At 39.1% G+C, this 13567-nt stretch overlaps 1 protein-coding gene across 6 annotated transcripts in view; it reads right to left on the reverse strand.

Moving 5' to 3' along the window:
• The window catches only part of ARHGAP29 (Rho GTPase activating protein 29), a 53389-nt gene extending 43279 nt beyond the window's left edge, over positions 1-10110 (reverse strand). For 3 of the 6 annotated variants that reach the window (XM_039339766.1, XM_039339764.1, XM_039339770.1), the window contains exons 1-2: positions 9943-10110; positions 7211-7552 (exon numbers count right to left, since the gene is read on the reverse strand). In XM_039339766.1, coding sequence (XP_039195700.1) covers positions 7211-7472 — 262 coding nt within the window. In that variant the 5' untranslated portion in view covers positions 7473-7552; positions 9943-10110. Of the gene's footprint in view, positions 1-7210; positions 7553-9468; positions 9583-9942 lie in introns of those variants that run through there. The other 3 variants (XM_039339768.1, XM_039339767.1, XM_039339765.1) reach the window with 2 other exon arrangements.
• Between the last annotated feature and the right edge of the window lie 3457 nt (positions 10111-13567).

Consider the following 13567-nt stretch of genomic DNA (forward strand, 5'->3'; position numbering starts at 1 on the left):
TTTCAGGTAACTGAATATTGTTTTCTGGTACTACACTAAAAATCATCTAGTGGTAGTTTCTTAAAGGTTAGTTGTAATGTGAATCTGAACTCATATTAATGAACTTTTCATAGTCTGTTGCATTAAAATCCACTGGTTTATCATGTGCTTTAAATGGATCTTTTATCCATGCACAATTCCGTAACATCATTCACTGGTCATCTGAAAAACATTGGTTCATTGAGTTATGCAGATCTTCCAAATGTTGGCCGGTTTCATCAAATCATACCGAAAAATTAACATTCATTAGTACCACCACTGATATGGTCAGAAAAGTCTTAAAATGTTGGGCAGCTGTCAAATTCATAGTGGCCTATACGAGCTTTTGAAAATTCTAATTTTCACTTGAAACTTCAAATTTTATCATTGGTAACAAATACTCTTGTTTTCTTTCAAGAGACAGGCCCCTTTTGAGAAACTGTTTGCCAAATACCAAGTCTGAATAACCACAGTTTGTCAGTTGTTCTTTCAATTAAAAATGTTTCATGAAAACAAAACAGCGAGTTCAATTCACAAGGCAAACGCACAAGTGCTTTTCTTCAGGGTAAGCACTGTACTTTGGTACGCCGCAAAAGCCCTCGGTACCTTACTTTCCATTCCATTGCATAGAATATTAAGAAAAAAAGACATACTCAAGGGTCAAGATTTAATAAAATTAATAATTTTTACCGCTTCATCAAAGCCTTTTTAAAATGAAACTGGCTTTCCCCCCCCCCTGCAAATATGTGGTGATGAAAAATACAACGACTACTACTACAGTTTGGGGCCACTGCCTTGAGTTTTTCCAGGACAAATGATAAGATACATTATTATTGCAAAATAAGAGAACATGGTATATTTACTTCCTGCTGTTTTTCCACACAGATGCCAGGAAAACGTTAGGATTACAAAACAACCATTTTTGGGATGATTATGAAGTTGCACAGATTATAGTAGGTATAACTGAAGGTAGCTAATAAGTGCACAGTAGGAATACTGAGAACAAACTGAATTGATTTCTGAAAATACATATACCTGTAACCTAAATTTTTTACCACCACAGAAAATTGTAGGAAACATAAGAATACAAAAATACACGTTCCATTAGCTGTGAAAGTTGTGACACCTTTATATATCATGTAATCTTTGGAAAACTGTACACTTAAGACAATAAGAATGAAAAGGCCAAACAACATCTTATTATTATGGAAATAGTTTTGTCAGGGACTCTCAGGGGATCCACAGACTACTCTTTGAGAAATGCTACCGCACAGCATTAGGATCATTCTAATATTAGAATTTATTCTGAAGGAACTTCATGCCAGTCAATTATGGATACGGTCTATCCAAAGTCTCACAAGTCTTATTCACTTTCTAAAGACGACAATACAGAATAATCATTTGGAAGGCTATATCTACCTCCCACAACTTCAATTTTATGTTTTAATTATACACTACCCAGAGGCACTCTGTTAGTGAGATGGGTGATTTCCAAATTTGATATATAAATAAATAAAATATCGCTGAATATATTCTAGCAGGCCCAGCCAACATAGTCAATAGTGAGGGATTGTTAGCAGTTCAGAAACTTCTGAAAGATGACAGTTCGTAACATGTGCTCTAGAGAGAGGCGGCTATTAGGAAAACACTATTTGTGGCAAAGAATCAAAACATAGTAAAATAACTAAGCACTGTTAAGATAAACTATTTTAAATTCAAGAAAAACTAAAGTTCCTTCATGGAAGTTGATTTGAATGCTCTTACTTAAGAAACATACCCCTAACCAACTGTTGATCTTTGACACTATAGCAACAAGTGAACATTTGTTCTGAAGGAATGCAAAATATGTGGTGGGGAGGGGATGTGGTCATAATTTTACTGTACATTAGGGTTTTTTTACAATTTTGTGATAAGACTATGTTATAGTTGTTTAAATGTCTGAACATGGATTATACAAAATGATTTACCTAATTGTGCAATTTAATAGCACAGATAAGACCCCACACAAAAATCAAAACAATTTGCTGGGGTTAGGAGACAACATTTTATGATCACAACATTCAAACTATAGTACCAGAATCCCACTACAAGTTATAGACGGAGTCCATTTTGAAACAGTACTTCTTTGCTGTTTATTCTCTCTAATCAGAATTACATACACAGAAAAGCTAATATTCTGAGGTTTTCTTAGTCTTAGATTTCCTGTCAGTTAAGATCAACTGTAGAAAAGGTCCTGGATTCACATTTAGATTATTGCTAATAGGTAAGCCTCTTGGCATCCAATTAATGTCCTGCTTCACTTGACTTTAAACTTGGCATGCTGTAAAGCAGACATGTCAAACACAAGGCCCGGGGGCCAGATGAGGCCCACGAAGTGGTTTCATGTGGCCCGCGAAGCCATCCTGGAAACAGTGAGGGAATGGCCCCTGTTGCCTTGGCCCAGGCCAGCCGGGAACCAATGTACAATTTTGTGGTGGCCATCTATGCTGAAACACATTCAGTCTAAGCTCCAGAAGGTCATCCAGAAACATTGAGGAACCAGCCCCTGCTGCGTTGGCCCCACCCCCTGGGTGCATGCTGGGGAGGTGTCACCCTTTGTGAGGAATGAAGAAATGAACCATGCCTTGGCGCTTGCCCCAGTCCCATCCCCTTCTGCCAGAGACCCTCAGATCTGTCCCACTCCTGCCCAGGCCCCCACAGGGACCCTTGACACGAATGATGCAGAGCTGACCATGCCCACCCAGTAGGCCACACCCACTCCATCCACACCCACCCAGTAGGCCGCACCCACCTGGCCACACCCACCTGGCCCTAGGGCAACCGCAATGCTGATGCGGCCCTCAACGAAATTGAGTTTGACACCTCTGCTGTAAAGCAATAGTTGAGATATTATTGTACGCAAAAATTTTCTGCATGTGCTGTGAATGTATGTATCTTTTGTTATTTTAATGCGTTTTGGGAAAATGCACCTTTCTGTATATCTTGGCATACAAGACTATTTTGGCATGGATATTTTTCTCCGCATCCCGGGCATATTTTTAAAATTGGGTGCCATTTGTGAGTAGAAACATGTGATCTGACATACTGCTCATTTCACAATAGTGTACTTAGTAGCCCCCAAAAGCTGGAAAACTTTTTATTTACTTGCAATACAGGTGGGCAAACTGCAGGCTATAGAGTGGAAATCAAGATGCCATCTCAGCAACTGCAATCAAATGTTACATTTACTGTATGTCTACCATTCAGCAGGCTGAGAACCCCGCTTGTTTCCTGAAGAAGGTAGCATATAGTGATAATCTCTCCAAGAGATGTCAGATTACTGGATTTTAGCCTCCAATCTGTAGAACAGATGGAAGGATGAATGTTTTCCCCTTCTCCATGAATATGAGAGTAAGTGAATTGTAGGGAAAACTAATCCTACTTGCAGCTATCATCAGCCTAAACTATTCTCATCTCCAACAAAATCCATTAGTGCCATGAAAATTGATTATGGTAATATTGAATCAAATTAAAAATCAAATATCGTTTAGATTTTTCTTTTTTAGCAGAGCAGGTTAATATAGTGAAACACAAACACAATACTGGGAGAAATATGCTAGTTATTATATACCTTCATTGGATTCATTTGTTTAAGTTCAGTAATAGGCTATATCAAGAAATCACTTATTATTTATAAAATTTATATGTCACTCATCTCATACTTTGAGGCAATCTGAACAGCTTATACCAGTGATGGCGAACCTTTTATAGACCGAGTGCCCAAACTGCAACCCAAAACCCACTTATGCATCATTGGGTGCCGGGTGGGTGTCGCCCATTGGGTGGGCATGGCTCATTGAGTGGGCATGGCTGCGGTGGTAACAGCAGACTGGGTGTGACTAAAAAGTTCAATCAATCATTCCAACTTTGCAAGATCTTTTTTTTTCTCACGAGAAGTTGAAATTGACTGATTGATTGAACCTTTTTTTTTTGTACATGGCGGTGGAGGCCTAAAGTGAAAAGGTTTTATAAAACCCAGCTGAAGGCCTAGGATTGGGGCGACGGCGTGCATGCCCACAGAGAGGGCTCTGAGTGCCGCCTCTTGCACCCGTGCCATAGGTTTGCCACCACTGGCTTATACAGTATGATTAAGATGTTTAACTTTTTTCGTGTATTAAAATTAAAAGCATACTAATATTTTATTTAGTGACATTAAAATGATGCTTTTTAATTTCAAACTGAATAGTTAAAGGCATTGTCACATTGTTTTTCTACCTGTATCAAATTTGATCAATTCAATCAAGATCCTAACATGTAGCACCACTGATATGCACCACCCAAAGTATCCACTGGGACAAAAGAAAGCAATGTTGAATTCTTAGTTTACTTATGAATTTTTCTAAGTGGCCTCACTATATTCCATATTAAATATACCTTATAAAACCATCAAACCGTAGAACTTATTTGAGCTCCCTGAGAAAAAACTGGAAAGCCAAATTCCAAATTACTTTTTCAAGCCTGAAAAAATACTGCTATTCATGAACCCACCAAAAAGCACTTTCACAAATTGACCATCCTTTTATTTGCTTTATAAAAGTAAGCCTTTCCATTATATAGTAAATTCTAATTTCAAAATATTATCATGTTGATTATTTTTCCGTTAGTGATTTTAAAAAGCACTCAATGCTCCATTAAATGTCTTTATACTTTTAAGGCAGCCATCATCAAACAAAACAATGTTACCAAAACAATACACATAAAATGGTAGTATCATCATATATATTTGAATGTAAGCACAAAATAGATAAATCAACTGAAATAGTTTTTCCTACGCTTTCATTAATAGTGGATTTTACAATGCAATTCTCAGTTCAGAATGCATAGCTTTTTAGGGATTTTTTTGCATTTTAATTTTTTTAAATGGCACTGCAGAATAAGGTTAAAGAGAGTTATTACAACTCTAATAAATTTGTCATGGTGGCTACAACAATGGTATTGTAGTCTAAAACATTCAGAGGGATCCAACTGGAGAAATCTATATTAAATTATAAAATAAGTTGATGGCACTTTTCCTTATCTTTGCACACTCCCATTTTCTTATTCACCATAATGATATGCTCAGAAACATTTGCTTCTATTTTTGCTTAATCATAACTTCTGATAGCATTCATTTCACCAAATTATGCTTAATATTTATTGTAGTTTATCTGAAATAAGCCTATCAAGATATCAAGATTTCCAATAGCCATTTTTGTTATATTTAATAGTATTCAAACTGAATCATTTGAATTAATTTTTGCAGTTACAAAATATGAAAGAGAAATAGCTAATTGCAACTCAATCTCATCTTACTATATTAGTTTTAGCACAAAACACCCTTTTATATAGTTCAAATTATTTCATGTATCATTATATTGTTGACTTTTTACCATTAGTAGATCCCGAAGATAATTCCTTTTATACTAATATATCTTTTGGGGAGATTTATATTGATCTGAGTATATAAGATCGTAATCAAAACCACTCAAAATCCAAACTTTCATGGAAAGTAATACACAGAAATATTGCATAAAATTTATGCAATATTCAGATTTGCCCAAAGCAGGGGGTCTTCAAACTTTTATGACTTGTGGACTTCAACTCCCAGAATTCCTCAGCCAGAGGAATTCCTGGCTGAGGAATTCTGGGAGTTGAAGTCCACAAGTCATAAAAGGGCCAAGTTTGAAGATCCCTGCCCCAAAGGCTCTTAATTTTCTCTAGGGAAAATTCATACTTATTATGATTCTCACCTCAGCATGAAGACTTTTTCTCTGAAAAACAACAGCTACAAGGTGTCTATCTGTTACAAGCCCAAACAGAAGTAATATAGTCTCTCAAAGCATAGTTAAAATTTATTAGAACTTTGGTAGTAATTATTCTGTATTCCGTGAGGCCATTAATTATTTCACTAATATACAATCTCTGCAATATTTTCAAGCACACTGTCATCACGTTGCTTAAGGTGTAGAAATTTTACATTTTATCCAGTGTATCAGGCAAGAACTATAATGTGGAATTTATATCAAATGCTTGATATGAATCCCATGTCATTTGAAGCCATAATGTGGATTTTACTTGGTTTGTTATTTGAACTCATCCACTGAAGTTTAAAAGCTATTGGTTATAACTTAACAATCTGCAAATGTATTTGGAGATTGTATTTCTATTGACAATTGTATCAATAGTCGATTTAATTGTAAGAGAAATCTACAGGTCACTGACAGTTCTTTTAAAACTACTATGTTTTTATCTGACCTTTTTATATATAACACAAGGCAGCAAACAGACCCAATTATCTTGCCTCTATTTTTCCCACAACCACCCTATTAGGTCATGCTGCACAAAGTGGTTATATTCTTAGTAAAAGACTTACAGCTCAGTTTAAAAGATTCATTAATTACTTTGCACAGAATATAAAGTATTTCAATCTGGAAGCCTCACCTATTGCGAGAGAGACAGATTTATTCCCAAATAGCTTGTTTTGATCTTTTCATATAAAGATTGAATTTAACTAACCATCTTTTTTCACTCATTTGATAGGAAAACTACTGCTTTATCTCAGATCCCACAGATGCATTAACACTTAAATTATTACTAAGTAGAAAATATTTAACTGGGGATAAATATTTTATATTGTTCAAAAATTTTTTAAAAAACCTTTCTAACAGTACAGTCTGTAAATACTACTAAATTACAGCTTAGCATTATGTGAAATCCTTCCTTTCTGCTTAGCAAAATAATAAGCTACTTCCCCTTAAGAAGAAAACACAATTGAAAGCCATTTGCTGCTTCCATATGCTGGCAAGTAAGTGACAAAAATGTCTTACCCAATTTTGATTTGAAAAGGTAGTTCATTTTAAGAAAGAAAGTTCAAGCAAACTGTCAAAACTTTGATAACAAGGGAAAGCCATTCATACATGAAAGTATTACTAAGCTAAAGAAGCAATGAGGAATCCATTTAAATCAAAACCTTCATTGCTGACTTTCAGTTCCTATGCAATGTTTCACACAGGAAGTTAGCAAAGTAAAAGCCACAATTTCCTGCAAATGACAAACATACCCAAGAGAAGATTACCACTATTCCACCTTAACATTCCTAGAGTCATATTTTACTAAATAATTCGCTGCAAGTACATATATCAAATGAGAAGTCACCAAGAAGCATCTGACACACCTTCTGAAAGAATGGCTTCTTTCAAACAAAGTAGAACATCCGCAAATTTTCTGACATCGTTCACCAGCTGCATGATATATTCTGGGTCCACAATAATGCTGCCATAGCCATCAGAGTTTGAGCTAATGCTGCTCAGAGAACTACTTTTGGTATTGCGCCCCATCCCCCAAGTTCCTGTATTAGAGATGGGGAAGAAATTGGAGGTAGACAGTTTAGTTAATCCTAAACCACGCTTGTTGGTGCCACCGTTCTGGCGCAACATCCCAGCCACTGCAGAGCTTTTGAAATCTCCAGAGCTAACATTCAGTGGTACTTAGGGTCCATCTGCCAAGCAACAGCGACCTGAGAAAAGAAAAACAGAAACAAACTTGCATCAGCTATAAAAAATCAGAATACAAATAAAACAATTTTGAACATTAAAGGCTATATTATTGGTAAACTTTTCATATTAAAATATTTTTCAGTTTAAGACAACGGAGCGGTGCCATTTAAAATGTTGACATTTTACACTTTATAAAGTCATTTAAAACTGGTTTTCACATCTAAGCGTAAATATTTCTAAAATTACAATTTTAAAAAATAAGAAATTTTAAGTTTAAGAAATTCTCATTCAAGTGGTAACTTGAAGCACCTGCAAAACCCCAACACTGTAGATTTCATGAAAGAGAAAGTTATATTTAAACCATGATTTCTCCCATTCCCAATGTGATTCAATTCAATTCACTCCTATGAACACCTTCAAGCGTATAAATAGAATTTAAGATACATTATAATATTTTTTGTTTTTACTATATAGCTATTTACAAATTTTATTTTATTTGAAGGCATTCAGTTTGGGTTACAAAAAGTAAGCAATAAATTAAATATAAGTATAATGATGCAATATGCCACTCTCTCAGTTTTAAGAAGGCAGTATTTTAAATTACAATTCAGTTAAAATATTTAGGGGGTATATAATATAGAGATAGAGGCTTAAATAGAAATTTCGAGCACTTTCCAGCTAATACTTGAATGTGTGTATTTGCATTATCTGAAAAAAAGAAAAATTCCCTGAACCTTTTAATGTCAAGTCTTTTGCACTTATTTAATCTTAGGCATATGCATATACCTTAATATATGAAAAAATGCCATGTCAACATCATACCCTGATGCACTGAACTTTATGGAAAGATGATGGTAGAGAAGAGCTCTCTTTAAACTATATTGTGCAAAAACTCTGCAAATTTCTTAACTTCCTAGCCAGAATAATATTCTGCAATCTTATCCTTCCACTTAACTATTTCCCGCTTTTAAAACATAATGACTACTAGCGAGACAAGCAAAACTTGCTAAACACAGACAGCTCTTGTGGCTTTGCATCCTAAATACGCAGGTCATATTTAGAATCCTGCTCATGTTAAAATATTTAAAATGCTTCCTCTCATACCCTTTAATTGGAAACTTGCTCTCAACTCACATCATTAAAAGACAACTTTCAAGATATTCAAAAAACAGGCCTTGGAATCTCCTGTCCAGCTGATACCTACATTGCACATTAATATTAGATAACTTTCCCGTAATTATCCAAGCAAGGACAGTAAGTACAATAAAATACAATTTTATTTTTACAATATAAACCCTCCCCTTAGCTTTTTAAGGCCCTAGGCATTGATCTGTACTGTATGTGGGGAAGAGAGGGAGGGAGGAGAATCCCACTTATATTTCATCATCCAGAAACTTTCATTCCATTCCTTCCAAAGCAATATATAAGGTCTTCTGAAGTTAATAGGGCCCACCATCCTTGTATGTTCGCTTAGAATTTGCGTCCTCCTCACCATATATACCCAACAAGCTAACTTCCCGGTTCCCGCAATCACAGTCACTTTGCAGAAAAGCAGAAGTTGAGGCAGATTTCCGAAGGAAACACTGTTTCTAACACCAACCAGCCTGCTCCGTACGGTACAACGAGAGGAGAATGGGGCACCGGGTTTGTTTTATTAAACCAAGGGCAAGAGGGGCAGGCAAGTTAAGTACCTGGCCAAAGAGTTATTGACAAATACACGCAGGGACGAGGAGTAAGCCTCCCGGTTTGAGCGAGGGAGGAGGCGCCTGGCTACACCCGCCCCTTCAAAGAAATAGCTGGCATTCCTCGCGGGGCGGACGGGCAACGCACACGCACACGCACACACGCTCGCCCTCCGCAATTCTCTCCCATCCCCACCCCTTTTTTTTTTTTCCTTTTCCCAGGCGCCGCGGGCCGTCTAGCCAGGGCTCCTTACCCGGCCCGTGCAAGTGCAGTCAGCTGCCAAATCGCACGTTTCCTCTCCTCCCACTGCGGTTCAAGCTCAGGATTTAAATGCAACCGAAAGGGGACGCTGGGGCTACAAACCAGGGAGGGGAGGGGAGGGGAGGGGAGGGGAAAGAGCAAGAAAGCTATCAGGTAATTTTAACAGGCAAGAGGCGAGCGGAGCGGAAAACAGGGAACTGGGAATACGCCCCCTTTCCTCAACTCGGGGAAGGGGGTGGTGGGGGTGGGAGGGAAGGATTGTTAAAAACAAGCCCGAAACCAGCGACGGAGGATTCTCCAAGACCGGATCCCCCCGCCCCGATCCGAGAAGCCACGGACGCCCGACTCGGGAGCCCAAGAAGCCGCGCGCCGTTGAAAATAACCGGGGTGGGGGCGCGTTGACAGTAAAGCGTTCGCGAATTCGCCCGACTCAACCCCCGCCACGCTCCCACTGGGTTCTGCTTACCCGACAGACCGGCTGAGGCGAGGCGTGGCGTGGAGACGGAGGCTATAGCCGGCGGGAGGACGGAGGTCGGGGGCGCCTTCGGAACCGCGGACAAGGGAAGCAGCGTCAGGAACCGCTGCATCCCCTCCGTCCATTGAATTCAGCCTTTTCTCTCCCTCCCTCCCTCCCTTCACGCGACGCCCTGCCGGACTGGCTAAGGCCGCCACCACCCACCCTCCCCAATTTCGCTACAGTCCCGCCCAGCGGCGCGGCGCCCTCCCCGTCCCTCTCAAAACGCCCTCTCCCATTGGGCCCCTTCCTTCCCCTGGGCGTGGCTTCTGCAAAAGAGGCAAGCAGGTACGGGCGGAGACGTCAGACGCCTTGGGTTTTTTTCGGCGAGGAGGGAGCTCGAGATGAGCGCTTGTCGGATCTCGGCGCGTGTGAGCAGCGGCGTTTCCGTTCCTGGGTTCGCGCAGTTGTCAGGGTCCTCGTCGGCACGCTTGGCCCGCCACGTTAAGAAAGGAAAACACAGCGGGTCGGGGTCTGTTCAATTCCTCGTCAGAAGGCAAACGCCTAGGCGGGCGAGAGCAGGCTTCGGCGCTGCAGCTGATTCAAAACCACCCTGATTGTTTTGTGGTGCGTGAACTTTAAAAAAAAAACGTTAATGTTAAGGGTTGCTCATGGTCTTCATCTCTTCCCCGCCTCCCCCCCCTTCTCACGTTTGGAAATTAAAATATCGTGGCAGAGCCACTTATTAATTGAAAAAAGTAGAACACGTCTTCCTGCAGACCAGCTAGCTCCTGCAACCTCCCCACGGCTCCCAAAAATCCAGAAATACTCTGTTACCCACGGTCAGCTATGCAGAAGAGCCTGACCATCTTTCTAGAATTGTAATCCTGCGTTTTAGTACATGGCTGGTCTCTTTGTGGCAGGTCAGAAATGTCGAATTAATAAGGCATTCGAGCGCCACATGTTCATCCTTCATTCTCTCTTAACTGGAGAACAAACGTCCCTTACTTTAACATTTTGTCTTCCTTGGCCTCATAACATTGGCTTTGACTAATGCTGGTATCTGAGGCAGTTTAAAGTCATCCTGAGTCGTTTTTTCTTTTCTTTTCCTGTCACACTGTTGGCCTTGGGTGCAATCTGACATGGTTCACTGACCATGTGGTTGCTGACTTGGTCAGAGATTGGGATTTACCCCCCTCCCCCTTCCTATTTATCACTATAAACTTTTCTGAGCACGCTGCTGCTGCTGCTTCTCCTTCCTCCTTCCATGGCCATATTGCACCAAGATAGGACATCCATCTGGCTTTGCATAAAGGAGTCTCCGTTTGCAAAGTTTGATCAGCTCTTTCCAAAGCACCTGTCAGACTGTTTTCAAAGGATTCCTTATAAATACAAATATAATGCTCTTTTGAAAGAATGCTACTTTTGATTTTTACACACAGGTTTAGCACTAAGATTGAGACATCTATTTAAAAATCAGGATTAGGACTCTTCAAAGAGTACAAGAATTGTGCTGTACAGAAGGTTGATTTAAACCAGGAAGGAGAGCTTGGTTCTGCCAGGGGTTAGAACGCAGTATTGCAGGCTAATTCTACCAAGTGCCAGCAGTTTGATTCTCACCAGCTCAGCCTTCCATCCTTCTGAGGTTGGTAAATTAGGACTCAGATTGTTGGGGGCAATGTGCTGACTCTGCAAACTGCTTAGAGAGGGCTGTAAAAGCACTGTGAAGTAATATATAGGTCTAAATGCTATTGCTCTCAAAACTGTTCATCATCATAGGTTTTCCTAGAGACATTTACAAATCTGAAGCTTTTATTGAAATAAAATGCTGCTTCAGCATGTACCCTATTCAGAAGAATACTAAATTTGTGTTCAGAAATAACTGTGCTGACAAGTCATGGGTAAGGAGCAGGGTTGTGGGAACAGGATTTAACAACGAGGGTTGGCGCACACAGATAACAAGAGGGAATGCTGTTCTGCAAGGTGGGTACAGTTACGGTACTGAGAAGATGTATTAAATCCCACAGGAAGAAAGGGCTTTAAGTCTGGGGCCTACTTAGCATTGGCTTAAGGAAGAAAAGGCCATTTTAAAAACTATGCTGACAGACAAAGGTATTTCACTCAGGACAGAGTTGAGTGCAATCAAAATGGTGTTCTCTGGAAATCATGTCCTCCGACTGGAGAAAGGTTTTGAAACTGGATGCTTTCAAACAGGTTGCAAATGTCTTCAACTGTTCCATTTTTTTTCCAGGCAACGCTCAGGATATAAAAATAGCCTGTAGATCAGGAATGAGTAAAACAAGACCCTCCAGATATTGTTGAGCAGCATATCTCAACTCTCACCATCAGCCATGCTGGCTAGGATTTTGAGGGAATTAGATTTGCAACATCTGGAGGGCCACAGGATCCCCCGCCTTTACACTCTTATTCCACCACGGCCTCCATAGCACAGCTACCAAAACAACAAAGACTATGTGAATATAGTTACATGCAAATTTTAATTATTTGGATGGCTATAAAGATATTCCAAGAAATTATCTGTAAGTATTTTATTTTGCCATGAAAATTAAATCATCAGTGTGTAGGCAGACTTCATAGAAAAAGAGACACACTATCTCAGGTTAGGTTTTTTCTGTCAAGCTAATGCAAAAATGTAAATCTACTTACATTAAAAAAATCTCTTCATTATGTGAGCTTTACATGTGGAATGTTTATATTCCTGATTCCTCTCCTTTCACCACATTCCTCAAAAATATTACCATATTTTGATTACACGTCGGAGGCTTCAACCTGAGGATATATATACATTCCTCTTGAGTTAGCCAGTCGTGTTATGGATGTACCAGCCATTGCAGTAGGTAATACCTAATTATAATGCATGAAAGTTTGCCCAACTATCTGAGGAGGTCTTCTCCAGATTTGCCCCTTCCCAAAGCTGAACAATGACCAGATTTTCTGCTAAATTGAAGCTTTCAACATTAATTGTATTTTTTTTAAGTTACTGGTCTCATGAATCTGCTGCTTGTCATGAACAAGGCTTTATGTGGAGCACAGCAAGAATATGAAAGGAATTTTTTCACTCTGCTTTTACACAACAATTTGACTCCTCAGAAGAATTTCTAATTTATTAGCAAAGATGAGATGGGGAAAACTAACCTTTATTCCAGTAAACATTTCTGTTATTGATGAGTTCTTTTGTAACAGACTTTGCATAGTTCATTTGTTTTCTTTGAAATTTGCTATGCAATTGAATCTATTCTACAAGCTTTAATTAAATACATCCGATTTCTGCTTTACTATGTTTTGTTAATTGGAGCTAGGTACAGATATGAATGAATAATTGTCATTCATAACAATCCCGAGCTATATTTAAAAGAATATATTTCTACTTTCCTCAACCAAGATTTTTCAGATTGGGGATCTCAACTCCCAGAGTTCCTAGTGTAATCAGCAGCACCATGGTTAAGGAAGACAGTGGTAATTCATCTGTAGGCCTGCTGTGTCTCAAGATGCGAGGAAAACTCTTGCACATTACAATAACTTAAATGCCCAAGTCTGGACAGAGGGCAAAGACATTCAAAGTATCAGCATGAATTGAATAAAAGGGGCCTGTGGTGAAAGGTCAAAGGCTGGAACG

Source organism: Crotalus tigris, unplaced genomic scaffold (assembly GCF_016545835.1).
Source record: "Crotalus tigris isolate CLP2741 ecotype Arizona unplaced genomic scaffold, ASM1654583v1 scf7180000017739.2905288, whole genome shotgun sequence".
Lineage (NCBI taxonomy): Eukaryota > Metazoa > Chordata > Lepidosauria > Squamata > Viperidae > Crotalus > Crotalus tigris.